The sequence below is a fragment of the Lathamus discolor genome, chromosome 6 (genome assembly GCF_037157495.1).
Source record: "Lathamus discolor isolate bLatDis1 chromosome 6, bLatDis1.hap1, whole genome shotgun sequence".
In the NCBI taxonomy this organism is placed as follows: Eukaryota; Metazoa; Chordata; class Aves; order Psittaciformes; family Psittacidae; genus Lathamus; species Lathamus discolor.
Genome location: NC_088889.1, coordinates 60,830,334 through 60,849,613, shown reverse-complemented (window position 1 = coordinate 60,849,613; position 19,280 = coordinate 60,830,334). Strand labels below are relative to the sequence as shown.

Sequence of the window (19,280 nt, the reverse complement as noted above, 5' to 3'; positions counted from 1 at the left end):
CTCTTGTAGCCTGGTTGCACATTCACCGTCCAAAACCATGCTGCTTATAAATTCCACTAGAAATTAAGTTTCCTTTAAGCCTATTTTAAGTTTTCATGAACTCCTCTATCTCTTAACTCAATGACAGATATACATCCCCTTAAATGAAAACAATTCTTCAAAGGTGTTTATTTTAAGTAACCACCATTGAATGCCTCAGTCACAAAGAGATACAGACTAGGAAATTTACATGAGCTGAAGCTCAATGAAAACCAAACAAAAACCAAACTACCACTAATTCCTGACTTAATTAATTAGTAGCTGATTAAAAGGTGGACAGAAAGGTATAATTAAGAATTACGCAACATAGCAGAGTAACATGCGACACAAGATCTTTGAGAGAGTCCCTTAAGGCAAACAATAGCTCATTTAAAGCTACATTTAAGAAATTCCTTTTAATTTGATATGGTTCTAACCCCCTCTGTTGTGAATCTGATCTCACTGCAGTTGGATTTGTTTAAACATAGGCTTCTAAATGAACATGCTTATTCATTCATACGTTGTTTTTTCAGACAATGTTAAGCCAAGATGAAATGCTGAATGACAGCAGATTTTTAACACCTACCTTTGAAGACTGGAGATGATGTTTCAGTGTGACCAAGAACACTACCAATACCTCATGCCTGTCCAGAGGCGTGGCCAGGAGAAGCTCGATGCTGTCTACAGAAAAGCTTTACCTCTTTTCTGCCAATAACACTTACCACAGAGCAATTTAATACTGTCAATGTAGCAATGTGATACAGGTAACTCTCCTCCACACAATTTTCTTTACTGCATAATGTGAAATAGGTGTTGAGAGAGAATACTCACAGCGGACTCCGGAAAGCTGAGGCAGGCACCACCCTTTCATTCAGTCATCTTTTACGTGGTATGTTTACTTACTGTATATGGAAGATCTTTTGTCATTTTTTATAATTAATTTGTAATGCAGGAATCATTAATACTCTGTTGTATCATGTGGACTAATCAGAGCTACCTAGACATTCAGATGGATGCTGGTGAGTACTGCCTCACCAACTACTACTGCAGTCCTGCCACAGACTGTTTCCCATGAAAGGATTTTAATCTCTCACCCCTTTCATTAGCACATGTCCTGCCCTCTTTTTATCTAAGTGCAGTGTAGAAAGGCAAGATGAGAACATAATGGTATCCATTAAGGCGTTGCTTTTATCAGGATGATGACAAGACAGCACATTCATAAATCTTGACCTAACTCAAAAAGATGAACAACTCCAGCAGGATATGTAACTTTGAGGCTGACAGAGAAACTGATGTACTCAAAAGCTGGTGCTTCTTTTGACATGATGATTTTTATATGTGCACTGAGATGGTCACTATCAAGGAGAAATCACAACATCTAATTAATGTAAAATGTAACTTTAAGAAAGGTGTTTGCTGCACTCTGTAGGGTGAGGGCAACTATTTCCAGCATGATCCACTCCCTGGTTTTACATGACAGTTCTTTAATTGGAACGACTGAATGGGCTCTGTCTGTACATTGACGTTTTGTGCAAAATGGCTAGTACTGATGTACGTGTGCAAGCATCAGGATGTTCATAAGCCTTCTGAACAGTAAAAATGGTTCAGACCAGGTTTTCTGAGCCCCATACCTGGTTGAAACCCAGTACTGGCTCTCAGGGAGACAGGAATGGTAATAAACCTATTTCTTAATTAATTGTATGGCTGCAAACAGTCCTGAGGTCTGCAGATTACAGCAGAACACTTCTGTAATGATTGCATGACAACTGATGATGTTGTAAATGATAGAACTGAAAGTAAACAGCACTCTTTTAATTCCAGCTACATCTAGATTTTCATAGAATTCTTTGTTTAGCAATAGGAAACAAGCATTATTGCTTTGTGAAGTGTAAAATGCCACTAAGGAGCACCAGGCAAACACCTTAATAAAATAAATATTTGTTTCTTTAAAACAGCTGACAAAAGAGAGCTGTTGCTATTCTACTGAGCTAGGCAGGACTGCAGCACTGTGAAAGAGGAAAACACAGCCTCTCATTACTCAGTTGAAGGGCAGTTCGCAGGTGAAGGTGTCTCCTTTACAGCAGCAGTTACTTGTGGCATCAGTTGACATGGGCCTCTCATGTATTAATAAGGAATTAACTTGTTATCTTAGTTAACAGGGAAATGCCAGAAAAGAAATTGCCTCAATTGTAAAGACCTAGCAAGCATATGGTTAGTGTGCATTACTCTGTCCCCTGCAGGGTGTTGGTTTACGTGTTACAGATAAAGGGGAAATCTCTGGTACCATCCCAGGTATGCAGCAACAGCTCTTCCAGAGCTGTCAGTGGCACTTGTTAAAGGTGACCTATTCTGCTCCTCACTCCCTGAGCCTCTCATGAGAGACCCTGCACTATACAGTCAGATTTTAGAAGTTAAACACGATTTTATTGTCCAAAATAGTAAAACCAAAGCAAATTATTTTTCAGTCACGTGAACAATGAAATTATAATGGAAAATTCAAAGGAATGAGAAATCAGTCTACACGTCAGCCAACTAAAAAATGCTTAATAAAAGGTACTGCATGTACCAGTCCAGTACATCTCCCATCTGGCAATGCAATCACCACTAGCAACCATGTGCTGTGGGCATTTGAAATACTTCATTGGGTTAATTAGCCAACAGACTTGTTACAGCACTACAAATGAGGTAAGCTGCTCTAACAGAGGCAGCCCTAATATCACTGGGATATTCCAAGCAGATTTTCAGTTCTCTTTTGATGATACATTTATAACTCAGTGTAGTGTTCTGCTAACTTGGCTGTGAACAGTCAATCTATAAAGTTATTGGCATTTTTAAAACATGTGGATGAAGCCTTGTGTTGGATGGTTTAGTGTGAGGTGTCCCTGTCCATGGCAGGGGGGTTGGAACTAGATGATCTTGAGGTCCTTTCCAACCCTAACCATTCTATGATTCTATGTATCTAAGTAAAAAATCCTAACTAGCATAACACTGGCATAAATGTTTATTTTTTTGACTGTTATGAATAAATGCTGGATATTCCTCCATCTCTTGCTGACTGTGGCATGATTCTAACAGAAACACACATGTGGTTGATCTCTTACGTGGGACAGAATCAGAGTGAAACCCTGTGTCTGTCTTTTCATCAGTGCTACAAATGTAACTGATGAAGTACAAAACCCTTTAACTAGTAGATTCCTTTTGTTTTGTTTTATATGAGTAAAAATATTTAGTAAACACATATTCATTAGCCCCTGACATCACAAGTCTTCTGTCTGAGAGATCCTGCAGACCTTAAAACAACTGCAGGATAAACTAATTCCTGGAGACAAACGTGCAGTACAGTACTTCAGGTGCTGAAGGCTAAGAATTAAATGTTATGTATGTGGTAAAAACACTAAGATGATTATCCAAGTATAAAATCAGCATAGCTTACAATAGAAAGTAAGAAACAATGTTTTCTTGTAAGCAAAGGAGATTTCTGAAGCTGCCAAAAGAGCAAGCAGTGCATGTAGAGAATGACATTCAAACCACAACAGTAGTCATGTCTGTATATGCAGCCCGGAACTTCTCTATGCATTTGGCAGTGATTCAGCTAAGGCTGTTAGAAGACAGCATGAAGTTATTTAATCTTCCCAAATAAATTTCACACTAGTGAGAATTTCTGTTACAATAACAGGCAATGTGTGTTGCCCAAACTCTGTTCACTTCTTCAATAGCATAGTCTCTGGTATTTCAGTTTGTTAGTCCTGGGAAAAGGTGTGAAGCAGCATGAAAAAAACAAAGGGGAGGAAAAAAAATGGAAGACTGTTCTTTGTACTGTCCTCCCCAGGATTTCCTAAATTAATTACCTGCAGAGCACAGTCAAACAATGCCAGTCCTGCTTCACAGCCCTCTCCCAAATTCCATACCCATGTTAACAAACAAGTGGTTTTATCTCTGTCCTACCTCTCCAATTACGCTTGTTTCTCAGAGCAAATATTTCATACTAACTTAAGAGGTTAAACTAAGTTACTTCCACAAAATTCAAGATGATCTCAATTTCTTAATATTAAAATATGCAAAGGTAACTGTGAAGTTATAAACCACAGGAATTCTTTTCAGTTGTTAAGAAACACACACAAATACTGCAGTTACATACCAGTTGCTCCTGTAGGAAAACACACAGTACTTAGGAAAAAGTATCAGATGACATCAGTGTTAATAAGAAAATGTACTGCTCTTGGGATAGCCAAGTTTGTCCAGGTTGGGCTGACAGGCGAACTGGATCATAGGTGGTGGCCCACACAGGAGAATCAGTGTCTCTCTGCCAGGGGGAGGGAGGTGGCTTTGAATCATCTCTGCAGTGATGAAGCCAGAACTGTACTTCCAATCTGAAACAAAGAGATTGAACTCTTAATTTGAATCTCTAAACAGTCTGAAGCCTTTTAAAACTGCCTGTGTTGTACTTGCAAAGTAGCTGTAGAATCAGGGAAGTTAAGCCACTATCACTGTGCAAGCCAAAAGAGGGTTAAATCTCTCACTGAGCTCAAACCTAATGGTCCCCTTCCACAGGAACAAGAAGCATGTGGGTAACGAGGATCTCATTGATAAGACATGGAAGTTCTCAATAAATGATAGATTTAAAGGAAATTACATGGCAGGTAGGAATAAACAGGAAGAGTAAATTAAATTAGCTTCTCCAGTGAAGAGAGGTCAGCTGGGACAGTTGTGCAGGGAGAGAGACTGAGACCTGTGCCATCCAACACATGAAAAAATATAAAAGTAGAAAACAGATCGAGTGATGAGGTGACAAAGTTTGATGATGACAAAAGTCCTGCTGTGTAAAGGACTAAGAAAAAAGAAGAAAAAGACGAAAGAAATGCTACATTACTTTAAGCAGTAATATTATTGAATGCATTTGCCATTCAAAGTGAGCCAAGTAGGGAAAATAATCCTGCCTTCACATAAAAAAGTACATGCTTTAAGATCATCAGGAGAAAGATATCGGGGTTATGAAAACAGCAGTAGTCAAAAGGCATGTAGAATGTTATGGAGTATTACTGTGGGGATCTGTTACAGGCCGCCTGATCAAGGAGAACCTGTGGATGAAGCACTCTACAGACAGATAGGAACAGCCTCACGCTCGCAGGCCCTTGTTCTCATGGGGGATTTCAACCACCCTGACATCTGTTGGAACGATGGTATGGCCCGGCACAAGCAATCCAGGAGGTTCCTCGATTGTGTGGAAGACAACTTCCTTCTGCAAGTAATAGAGGAGCCGACAAGCAGAGGTGCCATGCTTGACCTCGTGCTCACCAACAGGGAAGGGCTTGTTGAGAATGTGGTACCCCAGGGCAGCCTTGGTTGCAGCAATCACGAGATGGTCGAGTTCAAGATCCTCAGGACAGTGAGAAGAGCGTGCAGCAAGCTCACTGCCCTGGACTTCAAAAGAGCAGACTTTGGCCTCTTCAGGAGCCTGCTTAGTAAGGTTCCAAGGGATATAGCCCTGGAGGGCAGGGGGGCCCAAGACTGTTGGTTGATATTCAAGGATCACCTGCTACAAGCTCAGGAGTGCTGCATCCCAACTGGAAGTGCAGCAGGAGGGCCAGGAGACCTTGGATGGATAAGGAGCTGCTGAGGAAAATTCAAAGGAAAAAAGAAGCTTATAAAAAATGGAAGCAAGGACAGGCGGCCTGGGTAGAGTACAGAGATGTTGTCCGGGAAGCTAGGGACCAGGTTAGGAAGGCTAAGGCCCAGTTAGAATTAAACCTAGCCAGGGATGTTAAGGATAACAGGAAGGGATTCTACAGGTACGTAGCAAACAAAAAACAAACTAGGGACAAAACAGGCCCCCTAAGGAAGCTTTCGGGAGAACTGGCTACACAGGATTTGGAGAAGGCTGAGGTTCTGAATGACTTCTTTGCCTCGGTCTTCACTGGCAAAGGCTCTGACTGCACCACCCAGTTCTTAGAAGGTAGACGCAGGGACTGTGAGAATGAAGACCTTGGGCCCGTTGTAGGAGAGGATCTGGTTCAAGACCATCTCAAGAACCTGAATGTGCACAAGTCCACGGGACCTGGTGAAATCCATCCGTGGGTCCTGAAGGAGCTGGCAAATGAAGTTGCTAAGCCACTGGCCATCATATTTGAAAAATCATGGCAGTCAGGTGAAGTTCCCGATGACTGGAAAAAGGGAAATATAACCCCCATTTTCAAGAAGGGGAAGATGGAAGACCCAGAGAATTACAGACCAGTCAGTCTCACCTCTGTGCCTGGCAAAATCTTGGAGCACATTCTCCTGGAAGGCATGCTAAGGCACATGAAGAACAACAAGGTGCTTGGTGACAGCCAGCATGGCTTCACTAAGGGGAAATCCTGCCTGACCAATTTGGTGGCCTTCTATGATGGGGCTACAGAATTGATGGACAAGGGTAAAGCAGTTGATGTCATCTACCTGGACTTGCGCAAAGCATTTGACACTGTCCCACATGGCATCCTTGTCTCTAAATTGGAGAGATACCAATTTGATGGATGGACCACTCGGTGGATAAAGAACTGGCTGGATGGCCGCACACAAAGAGTTGTGGTCAACGGCTCGATGTCTGGCTGGAGACCAGTAACGAGTGGTGTCCCTCAGGGATCGGTGTTGGGACCGGTCTTGTTCAACATCTTCATCGCTGACATGGGCAGTGGGATTGAGTGCGCCCTCAGCAAGTTTGCCGATGACACCAAGCTGTGTGGTCCGGTTGATACGCTGGAGGGAAGGGATGCCATCCAGAGGGACCTTGACACGCTTGTGAGGTGGGCTGATGCCAACCTTATAAAGTTCAACCATGCCAAGTGCAAGGTCCTACACCTGGGTCAGAGCAATCCCAGGCACAGCTACAGGTTGGGCAAAGAAGAGATTCAGAGCGGCCCTGCAGACAAGGACTTGGGGGTGCTGGTCAATGAGAAAATGAACATGAGCCGGCTTCAATGCGCGCTCACAGCCCAGAAAGCCAACCGTATCCTGGGCTGCATCAAAAGGAGTGTGACCAGCAGGTCGAAGGAGGTGATCCTGCCCCTCTACTCTGCTCTTATGAGACCTCACCTGGAGTATTGTGTGCAGTTCTGGTGTCCTCAGCATAAAAAGGACATGGAACTGCTGGAACAAGTCCAGAGGAGGGCCACGAGGATGATCAGGGGAATGGAGCACCTCCCGTATGAAGACAGGCTGAGGAAGTTGGGGCTGTTCAGCCTGGAGAAGAGGAGGCTGCGTGGAGACCTCATAGCAGCCTTCCAGTATCTGAAGGGGACCTGTAGGGATGCTGGGGAGGGACTCTTCGTCAGGGACTGTAGTGACAGGACAAGGGGTAATGGGTTAAAACTTAAACAGGGGAAGTTTAGATTGGATATAAGGAGGAAATTCTTTCCTGTTAGGGTGGTGAGACACTGGAATCGGTTGCCCAGGGAGGTTGTGAATGCTCCATCCCTGGCGGTGTTCAAGGCCAGGTTGGATGAAGCTTTGGGTGGGATGGTTTAGTGTGAGGTGTCCCTGCCCATGGCAGGGGGGTTGGAACTAGATGATCTTGAGGTCCTTTCCAGCCCTAACTGTTCTATGATTCTATCAGGTAAGGGAAAGTAAAAATTGATTTTGCCTGCATCTTGACTGCCACTGTTCAGTACTGAGCTGCTCAGCTTAAAAAGGGACACAGCAGAGCTGGAAAAGATTGTGGGAACAAGGATGAGCAAAGGTACATAATCACTGCTGTGTGGGGAGACTGGCAGCTGTCAGTGTACAGGAGATGGGGCAGCAGGCACGATTAACACATGTCTGTAAAATTAGTAATATGAAGAGAGTCAATAGGCATCTATTCATACTCTCTTCCAACACATGAATTAGGAGGCAAATGTAAACCAGAGGATGTCATTTTCACACAAAAGTGCTAATCCTGTGGAACCACTAACAAACAGACTGCCAAAAAGCTCAGGTGGGCTCCAAATGAGACATACTTAGTTCTTACAGAAGTAGTCCACTGAGTGTTACTGTAGCTGTAGTTGGCTCAGAACTGAGAAATATTTAAGACTGGAAGAGTATCAAGGCATTTTCTGGCCTTGTACTCATGGCTGTTGCTGACCTCAGGCACAGAACTTCAGTCTGACTCAGTCTGGCTCTTATGTTTGTTAAGCAAAAGCTCAGATCAGTTACAACAGCAGCAAACATGATGACCCAAGGGTCTGAAAAGATTCAGTAAATTCAACCTCTCCCTCCATTTTTAATTCATTGCTACACCAGCCTACAGTTAATGCCTTTATCTATACACAGCTCTGTTTGTTTTACCAGAATCTAATCTAGAGCTGCTGCAAAACAAAGATGTGCCTGTACTATTTCCAGGTATTAAGCAATTTAATGCCAACAAAATGCAAACATAACCTCGAAACAGGGCTGTAACTTTTACTGAAGAGTCCCCAAAACTGGCACCTCCCAGAATACATCAAAAGATCCACAGAATGACTTGTCTAACCTAAGAGGAGCTAATTTTAGTTCACTTTCTAAGACCCACCTGGTTTAGATCACTATTCAAAAGAGGTGTTACGGTAAGACTTCTTTCTGAGGGGCATCTTCGTCATTTAGAAGTGTAAGATATGAGGATTTGGTATTATACTAATGGCCTCTTGAACACAAGTGAAACAGTGACCAGCAAACACACTTCCAGTGTGTACCAGCAGCTTACCTTGTGGAGGTCTGTCCAGTGTATACCAAAGAGTGAACTGATCAGGATGCCTCTTAGCAATGTCTTCTAGCTCAGCTCTCAGTAATATATCTTTCTCTGTCTGCAAAATGAGACTGCGGTTTAGGTCCAACCCACCTCAAGGTGCCCTCTAAGGTTAGCTCATCTGGCATTCAACAGGACAAAGGCAGTAATAACTCATTCAAACCAAAAACCAGTGGGTTTCCCCCCCCCCCATTCACAATAGCTATTATCATTAAAGACTTCTGTAAATTCAGATCAAGAACAACAGCCTATGAGACTTAATAGCCACCTAAACACTGACTTAAAGATGGCAATTTTAACAACTTTTAAATTCAGGGTAAAATCACAATTAGCTTTGTTTCTGAGCCTGGCAAATGTGGCCCTGTATACCAGCATGGTGAAGGTTAACTGCAGAAACAGACTAACCGAACAAAATCTTCCATGGAATCAGCAAAGAAGTAAAATGAGTAGACGGATCACGATCTGTTCACAGTATTTATTCCCTAATATAGGAATTAGGGAGTACAAGTGAAAGTATGAGGAACGATCTTCAAAAGAAATAGAAGAAGATCATGGGAACTATGAGAGCACCATGCAGGTATTTATAAAGGGTCTTACGGATCATTTTTTTTATTCAGTTTCTCTTTAAGTTGTTTTACTCCAGGACATGATATTAAGAGCTTAAATAATATCCATCTCCTGCTCCTCCCTATGCTGATCATTTTTAAATGTCTTAGATAAAATTTTCTCGTGAATGGTTGGGTGAAATTCACGAACCCAAGGACACTGGAAGAGCATGAAACACGCAAAGCAGGATTTTCTCCAGGGGTCAATGTCCATCACTTCAGAAAGCTCAAAGGCCAGCAGAGAAGGTAGGCCATTAAGGAAGGACAAACAGATGGGTCAGTACACTCGCCTGATTAGCAAAAAGCAGATAACATTTTGTGGTGTCCTTGGGATCACTTGTGATGCGACGAATCAGCTGCAACATCGGGGTTATTCCTGTTAAAAACCAGAATGGTTAAAAACTGGGTACTTCTTTCTGTGGCTGCAGTTTCAGTATTAAAGCTGCCTTCCCTCAGTCTTCAGCGGAACCATAGTTTGCACAGAGACAAACGCAGAGCTTGGGGGATTCTACTATTACAAATAGTCTAAAAAAACCCACCCAACCAAGCCAAGCCCACAGTACTCATATTTGGGGCTTTCCTCTTCTGCATTCTCTATCGCATACAGCCATTTTGCCTCCAAGATATTCTCCTAGAACATTTTTGGTCATTGAGACTGAAGCTCAGAGAGACAGTGACTTCTCTGAGGTCACACTGTAAATCAAGATAAAAACTCTGAAGTTTCTAGCTCCCAGGACTGAGCTCAAGCCACTGGAAAGCCTCAGTGTTGCTAGGAAAAGAAACACAGGTGTAAGTGCTCTGCTGCTGAAGTACCATGTTTGATACTTCTCACACATACCCAATAAAGATACCTTTGTGCTCTAGACATTCCATCAGATGTGAATAGTTTTACCTGTTCCTCCAGCTATCATCCCAAGATGTTTTGCAGACTTCTTCTCTGCTTCAGACTTCTTATGAGGCTTGATAAGAAAGGTACCTAGAAGGAATATCCAAAACCTGTAGGTATATTAACTCCAAAATAAACATGGATTACTATATGCTAGCAATTAGGACAGATCTGGAAATGCTGAATGGATTCACCACAGCAGTGAGCACAAAGAGTTAAAAACCTCTGTCCCTAAAAACTCCAATCTTTGAACAACTGATCTACTCCTTCCTTGCTGTGCAACACCATTCATAATAAACTCCAGGATTCCCACAAAGAATCATAGAATGGTTTGGGTTGGAAAGGACCTTAAAATCATCTAGTTCCAACCCCCCCTGCCATGGGCAGGGATGCCTCACCCTAGACCATGTCACCAAAGCCCTGTCCAGCCTGGCCTTGAATACTGCCAGGGATGAAGCATTCACCACCTCTGTGGGTAACCACCCTCACAGGAAAGAGCCTCTTCCTTACACCTAACCTGAACTTCCCCTGTTTAAGTTCAAACCCATTGCCCCTTGGCCTGTTGCTACAGTCCCTGAAGAAGAGTCCCACATCATGCCTAGAACACAACTTGGCATCTGTGAACGTGGTGATAGCTAAAGGTAACCACAGCCCCTACGACAGAGAAAGAGGTTTCTTAAGGCATCATCATTGTCACTTGCACCATGGATTTCACCATTTGCGTGTGTACACTCAATGAAGCACCAAGCAAGAACCCCTGCAAAGATTAGTATTTTATTACTGTAATTCACTTCGAGTCACTGAGATCCCCCATGACACACACAGTAAACTGGGTGACTCCTGCTATCTTGTGAAGAGACCACCTTGGCCATTGCTGCTCTACACCTGGGTACACCATTGCTACCACAGAACTGTGATTGAATTAATCTCAAAGGACCAAGCCAAATGAAAAGCCTATGAAAAGCATTTTATATAAAGCACTTGACATATTCCAGTCTTAAGAGGTAAGTAACTAGTGACAAGCTTCCCTAGCTACTACTTTTTATAGCAGCCAAAACAACAGAAAGGAATGTCTGCAAAACATGCATCGCTTGTTTCCTGAGGTGTAACAGATTCATTAGTGTATTACTCATCCTGAAAGGTCACGACCCAGAGAAGTACTGAGCACTTGTATCCCCCTGAAGTAAGAGTTAAGTGCACAGTCCCTTTCAGTCAGCATCAGTGCAAAATCGTTCACTTGCATCATGAAAGAGGATTACTTCTCTGAACTCATTTCCTCACAGTCAACAGGTTTAATCATGAGATGGAGCTGGCTCTCAGTCAGCAGGTTATTCAGTTACAACACTGAGAATCTCAGTGGGCATTTTAGGCCACAGCCTCCCTTAGTTAAGAAGCATCTGGAACATCTCCCTCCATATGTATAGCTATTATTTCCAGTGCAGCCTTCTCAGTAGTATAATGCACTAGTGATTTCTTGACATGATATGGTCCCAGGAGTGAGACCAGCTACTCCTCAAACAAAGTAAACACAAAGTACTCCTTTCCATCATATCAACTCTGATGGGCTCTTGATCAAGACCAGGAAAGCTGGATTTTCTTTTACACTTTTCTCAAAAGAAGATTTGCTATAAAGTTAGCAAGTTTTATAAAACTAAAAATAACCAGCCAAATTCCTCCCATTTGCTTTCCCTCCTTCATGTCACAGTACCTGCCCCCTTATAGACAAGGAGCCCATTTGGCCCTCTGAAATCAATAACATCTCCAATCTTCATGTCATTGAGGTACTGGGACATCTTTCCACCTTCTGGAAACTTGGGATGCACATTTTTGTGGTAGACCTGTAAAAGCAATAATTTGCATGATACCATCAACTACCTTTCATGCAGACAGTATTACAAGACTATAGAAGACAATATTGCAGGTCTGAAACTCAGCATCTGAGAAAGAAACAGACAGTTTCTTTTCTTTTGCTCCCAGTTACCCGTTGTGCCTTGCAACAGAAAGCAGCCAAAATAAGTGAAATGCTCTGTCAGACACATGTCCCCATGCTCTCTGCTAACAGCCAGGCTAATAGGAATAGTGGCAGCCAGATTATGTACTAGTGCCCTCACTTCACTACTGCTCCAGCAAGAACCTTATGTTACTCCATTTTCGTAATCACTCCTGAAAACAGCAGCATTGCTGCATCTTCTCAAGGCTTTCCCAGAGACTTGAGCCACGTTATAAGTTTTTCACCTTTCAAAGCACACAATAAGCAATACTATTATGTAGTTAGTAACAATTCACCATACCTGAAGAACAGAGCACACAAAATAGCCCAGATTTTTGCCTAAGGACAAACTCTATCATATAAAAGGATTAGAGAATCCAGAAGTCCTGGGATCAAATCATCCTTCACTCCTCAGCTTACATGATTTCCCTTGCTTCAGTATCCTATTTTCTTAATCAATAAACACATTAGCAACAATTTCTGACAATTACAGAAATATAATTACAATCTCTCTAGCATCACCAAAAATTGCAGTTCTTACTGATTTGTTTTCTACTTCCAGCTATTAGCAGTTAGTAGCAGCACAGGCATCTCAAGGGAGAGTGATTTCTATTCAAGCATTGCCAGTTAAAAGATAAGTAGGGAGGTTCCTGCAGTACTGCCATACTTCTCCATCTACCCTGCACCTCTGCTGCCTCTCAGTGACATACAGCAGATACACAGGATACAACTCACTAGTCAAGGATAATGTGAAATGAGTTGTCTGCCATGCAGTCATCCTATTGGTAAGACAATCAATCAAAATAAACTTCCAGTTAGCAATTTATCTAAATTCAAGGAAATCAAAATTTACCTTTATAATTAAATCAACATAACCTTTTGTCTCATCACTGGAAACTGGGGTATAGGCTCGAATCACCAGATTCCCATCAATTTTTGCAGACAGGTAAACATGTTGGCCTGGGGAGAAAGAATTACAATCTCGTTATTTATTTTTTCATCCCTGAAAGAAAAGATGGGAGAGAAAAGCAGGTATTGTAAACCATTAAACACAAGCAATGATGGAGAAAGTCTGTACCAAATACACGCTGTATAAAACATTCAGTCTCTTTGCAGCAAAAGTTTCTGGAGTACAGGGTAACTGAGGATACCTGCTGTGTTACAGAGTCAAAGAGAAGCCACAAGAATAGTAGGAAATTTACTATAAAACAGTGATACAGAAAGTTTGTTGCTCATTCTCAAGTGCTCTGTATTTTGGGTTCTGCTATTCTCGCATCTATCAGTGAAGGCCTTCTATGATGGGGCTACAGAACTGATGGACAAGGGTAAAGCAGTTGATGTCATCTACCTGGACTTGTGCAAAGCATTTGACACTGTCCCACACGGCATCCTTGTCTCTACATTGGAGAGACATCAATTTGATGGATGGACCACTCGGTGGATAAAGAACTGGCTGGATGGCCGCACACAAAGAGTTGTGGTCAATGGCTCGATGTCCGGCTGGAGACCAGTAACAAGTGGTGTCCCTCAGGGATCGGTGTTGGGACCGGTCTTGTTCAACATCTTCATCGCTGACATGGACAGTGGGATTGAGTGCGCCCTCAGCAAGTTTGCCGATGACACCAAGCTGTGTGGTCAGGTCGATACGCTGGAGGGAAGGGATGCCATCCAGAGGGACCTTGACACGCTTGTGAGGTGGGCTGATGCCAACCTCATGAAGTTCAACCGCGACAAGTGCAAGGTCCTACACCTGGGTCAGAGCAATCCCAGGCACAGCTACAGGTTGGGCAGAGAAGAGATTCAGAGCAGCCCTGCGGAGAAGGACTTGGGGGTGCTGGTCGATGAGAAAATGAACATGAGCCGGCTTCAATGCGCGCTCGCAGCCCAGAAAGCCAACCGTATCCTGGGCTACATCAAAAGGAGTGTGACCAGCAGGTCAAAGGAGGTGATCCTGCCCCTCTACTCTGCTCTTGTGAGACCTCACCTGAAGTATTGTGTGCAGTTCTGGTGTCCTCAACATAAAAAGGACATGGAACTGTTGGAACAAGTCCAGAGGAGGGCCATGAGGATGATCAGGGGACTGGAGCACCTCCCGTATGAAGACAGGCTGAGGAAGTTGGGGCTGTTCAGCCTGGAGAAGAGGAGGCTGCGTGGAGACCTCATAGCAGCCTTCCAGTATCTGAAGGGGGCCTATAGGGATGCTGGGGAGGGACTCTTCGTCAGGGACTGTAGTGACAGGACAAGGGGTAACGGGTTAAAACTTAAACAGGGGAAGTTTAGATTGGATATAAGGAGGAAATTCTTTCCTGTTAGGGTGGTGAGGCACTGGAATGGGTTGCCCAGGGAGGTTGTGAGTGCTCCATCCCCGTCAGTGTTCAAGGCCAGGTTGGATGAAGCTTTGGGTGGGATGGTTTAGTGTGAGGTGTCCCTGCCTATGGCAGGGGGGTTGGAACTAGATGATCTTGAGGTCCTTTCCAACCCTAACTATTCTATGATTCTATGTGCAAGTAAGGGTACGCCAGCTCACAAAGGAGTAAGTATTATGGTTTAACAGCAACAACCTCTCAGAGCAAGCTTCCCAGAGATTCTGCACCAAGACATCAAGAATAAAGCCTTGGGTCATACTCCTTCTCCATAACTCCTACCTCTGTAATGCTGCAGCTGCCACAGCATTGGACACTGCTGTCCCCAGACAGCTTTTTGACCAACCTAATGCTCCAAGAGGCAGACTCTAAAAGGCACCCTTTTAATCTGCTGATTAAAAGAACTGAAACTTCTTGCCAAGAATAATCTCCTCAGCCAGACAGGGCTGATCTACAGAACTGTATGGAAAAACAAAAGCAGGAACAGTGTTGGCAGAAAACACTATTTTTAGCAAAATGATCCTGGTAAAAAAGCAGAAGGCAGGAATCTCCCAGAAATTAATGTGGCACATACAGTTTTAGGATCTTCCTCCTAAATTTTTAAGGATACAGTCTGGATAACCACAAGCGCTATGGGGCACTTCTCAATTCATTTATCATTTGTCTAGTTAGTGTGGACAGTTCAGTTACACTTTCCCATAGAAGCCAGATAAGAACCTGGAGAAAGACTGCTGCCCTTGACAGGCAGGATGCACAAGGCGGCTGTGCTCGCAGCACGGCATGGACAAACCCTGACACCTGCCGCAGAGCACGGGAAACTGTGAAAACACGGTACAAAACAAACAGGGCTACATCTGCAGATCAGAAAGGGAGACTTTCCCCACACGGACTACCATGAATTCAAGGTCCAAGGTTCAATGCCATCAGTTTTGCAGGGTACGGGAAATAAGACTGTCTGAAATGAACTTCTTGCTACAGAAAGCAAGAGGAAGCTATACGTATATGTATGTAAAGGTAAGTGCACGAATGGAAAAGCTTCTGAGTATTTCAGCATCTTCTATGTAGAGCAGTTGTATTTTCCCCTTTGTTCTGCACAGAATAGTTACAAGCTTCCAAGCAGAGTTCTTCTCATTCTCATTTACAAGTGCAACTGTATTTGCCAAAAGCCTGAGGGCAGTCACCAATAAAGTGAGGGTATTAGATGGAAGTAGAATGCAAATAAGAAATAAGAAAAAACTTTGACAGATACCATTCTTGCTCACACCCTCACTGGCGATGAACTCCATCACACCCAGTTCAGTTTCACTGCTCTTGTTCTAAACTACACCACGCAATTTCACACAAGCAGAACAAAGAGCACACAAAAGACCAGAAACACAGCCCTTTGGGAAACCTGGCATTTCCCTCTGACAGAGCAGCATTCAGATGCAGCTTTTAACTCCTTGCTTTGCTGAGCCTTAGCTTTCCAAACAGTCAGAACTCCTAGTACAATTATAACTCCTGAACCCAAAAATATACGTAAGGAGGTGCTTCCAGTACTTACCTACAGGTAATCCTAATTTATGATCTGGAGAAGGCAGCCCAAATCGGAATTTCTTAGTATCATGACTGATTTCCTAATAAAACAAAACAAATGAAATCGGGGTGAGGTCAACATCACCACTGCTTTGAATTTCAAACTCTACTCAACACAATACACTTTAGTGAGCCTGTTCTTGGCTAGCATGCAAGCCAAATGCTAGGAAGGGAAGCAGAAATGGCTTTGGAAAATCAAGTTTAAGTAGATCAGAAGTTTCTAAGTGGTCTTTTCCTCTTTAATCGCACAAGGAATGTATTACTGTCTGCACAATCCCTACCGAGCCTTTACATAAAGAGAGTCTGGAAACCCTGCATCGCCCAAGGCCAATGAGCACATTTCATCATCTGTGGCCAAAGATCAGGCAAGTCACAACGTGTCTCAACACCAGCTGCCAGGGTTAGCTCTTGGTGGTTCACACTGGGCAGAAATCGAGGGAGAAACACGGCTACAAAGCAGGACTTGCATGCACAAAGACACGAGTCTACCCTCCTCGCGGAACGAGCGTAACGCAGCAGCGCTGGCACAAACGCTTTCCAGGATCCTGCTCTGCCCACAAGAAACGCTGCAGTGCAGACGGGCAGCCCGAGACACACCGCGCCCCAGACCCTCCGGCTGAGGCCCCAGCCTCCCATCACACTGCCCCGAGCCCACGGACCGAGCGCCCCTCAGACCGCCGCCCGGCCCCGGCCGACGGGCAGGGAGGGGGCCCAGCAGGACCCCTTCGAGCTGGGCCCCAGGGAGGGGGTTCAGGCATTCGGCCGCTCCGGTCACCTCCTTTTCCACGAGCCGCAGCGGGTATTTAGCGAGCGGGTCCTGCAGGGTGACGAGGCCGCCGTCCCTCCGCCGCGTCCTTCTGAGCAGCAGCAGCAGCAGGGCGGATGCAGCTACCACGGCCACGGCGACCGCCACAGGGGCGCCCTGTGAGGAGAAGGGCAGGCGGTGAGGGGCGCAGCCCTGCGCCCGGCCCCGGCCCGCATCCCTCCCGGCCCCTTACCGCCAGCGCCTCCATGGCAGCTCCCGGCGAGCAGGCACCGCGCCACCTGCGCCCTCTGCCCGCGGCCCGCCCCGCCCGGCCCGGCCCGGCCCACCGAGCTCGGGCACAGCGCCGGTAGCCACAGCGCCCCCCGGCGGCGCGGGGCGGGGCGGAGGTGCGACCGGGCCCTCGGCACTGGAGGGCAAGGCCGGATCGGCGCCGCGCCCTTGCCGCAGCCCGCGCTGAAGCGGGTTCCGGCAGCCCGGCTTCCCGGTTGCGGGGCGCCTTGTCAAGCTAAGGCGCGTTTCGAGATAGCGGTGGAGTGCCCCGCACGCAGGCCTGCTGCCGGGAAGGGCCGCGGGCCGCCCCAGCCAGCACGTGCTGCTCCCCAGGGTGGTAGCACGCATCTCCACGGGCAAGCGACCGGGCCCGCCGTGCACGAAACGGCCACGCAACCTCTTACCCTGAGCGGACGCTCACTGGCTACCGTCCTCGTCCCTCCTGCGCCTTCCCCTACCCCAGTTCTCGTTGCCTTCGTGTTCAGCAACACAAAACCATGATGCAAGGATGCTAGTCCTGTCCCGGTTTGCCGCTGAGTGCCCTGTAAAACAGCCAAGTTCAAGTCTTTGCCTACAGGGCAGAAACAGCCTGCAACGTTATAATCTAACAACACAAGGTTCACAGGGGAAGAGAGCATCTTTCATTTTCATCCTCCCTCAAGCCTGCAAAAAGTACAATCCTAGCAGAAGGCCATTGAGGCTGCACCAATGTTACAGGTAAAGACTGCATTACAGTGCCAGTGTACCCAGCAAAGTGCGCTGCTGGCCTGCTGGACTTTGCGACTGCGACTTTCTCTTACTTTGTGACAAGCAGCACTAAAAGTATTTAGTATCTATAGGCTTCAAATTGCTTTCAAACAAAAAAACCCACAAAAAGAGACTTAAGTATCATTATTACCCTCTACAGAGGGTAGGACAGGATGACACAGCTTGGGACAGACAAAAAGTCAATTAAAACACACATTTGAAATCCAAGCCTGTGCCACAAGGGTCAAAGTAGTTCATCTATAACAGAAGCATGCCTGTGTCACACAGATGTGCCTTTCCCAGGAGGAAGAAAACAAACTGATGAAATCTATGGGGAAGGAAGGAATGCCAGAAATCACATCACAGTCTACCAAGCTGTGGATGGTGAAACAAGGAGAAGATAATAAATCTGCTTTGCTAGGTTTTGGAATGCTTGTCACCTATATGACTTGCAAAAAGACTGAAAGAAAGACATTCAGCTACTGAAGTACTGACTACAGAAGACCAGAGAATGAATACCTCACCACGCTTTAATTCTTTGTTAATACTAGCTTTCCACACTGTTCAAAAGCAGGGCAGCCACTGCCAAAATGCTACGTATTAACTGCTCTGTTCCTGAAGCAGATTAACTCCTCTATCAGTGTTACACTCAGCCACCATCCTGCAATCATATTGTAACTGAGCCCAGGCCCTTCAGGCTGAACGACCCATTCTCTATGATTCAAGAAGCAGCCAGATTCTCCTCCCATTGTTGCTGCGACTTCTTATTTTCTGGCAACATGGTACAGCTTGGATTTTTTTATGTATTGTGCTTTCAGTGATCTACTGTATATCCATGTGTCAAAAGGCTTTAAACTCAAGCAGAATAAGGCAGAACAAAAATACCAGATAAGAAGCATTCATATTGCTCAGCCAGAATTTATCCTAAGGATATATAGGAACAAGTGAAGGATAAATAGTAAACTTACCGTATTTTTTTAATTTTCAAGACAGGACTTTGTCTACTATGACTAATAAGTGCACAGCTATGCAATTACCGGTAGTTCTCTGCAGTACTGATGGGAGCATTCATCTTCCCTCAAGAACAGGACTTTTTTGCTTTCAGTGAGACAAAAGCAAGAGGGATTCTGTAGAGCTCAAGAAACCAAGCCTAATTTTTTCCTCTTCTAAACTTGCCTTACACAGACATAACATCCACAGTTCCTCTGGTGTTACTGTTAAATTCACTCCTTTGAAATGCAAAGAACCAAGTCTAGTCACTTCAGGTGAAGAAATGACAGTCCTTCTGTGCGCACAATATATGCCAATAAATGGATTTTTAAATGA

General features: G+C 44.7%; 1 protein-coding gene across 1 annotated transcript; it reads right to left on the bottom strand.

Annotated features, from left to right (window-relative positions):
- Positions 1-139: 139 nt before the first annotated feature.
- On the bottom strand, positions 140-17,268 carry LOC136016239 (NADH-cytochrome b5 reductase 2). The gene is made up of 9 exons (XM_065683117.1): positions 17,170-17,268; positions 16,947-17,093; positions 16,140-16,212; positions 13,087-13,193; positions 11,952-12,081; positions 10,250-10,333; positions 9,648-9,733; positions 8,711-8,810; positions 140-4,388 (listed from the first exon to the last, which is right to left on the bottom strand). The coding sequence occupies exons 1-9, from the start codon at positions 17,182-17,184 to the stop codon at positions 4,216-4,218; spliced, it is 915 nt and encodes a 304-aa protein (XP_065539189.1). The 5' UTR covers positions 17,185-17,268; the 3' UTR covers positions 140-4,215.
- Between the last annotated feature and the right edge of the window lie 2,012 nt (positions 17,269-19,280).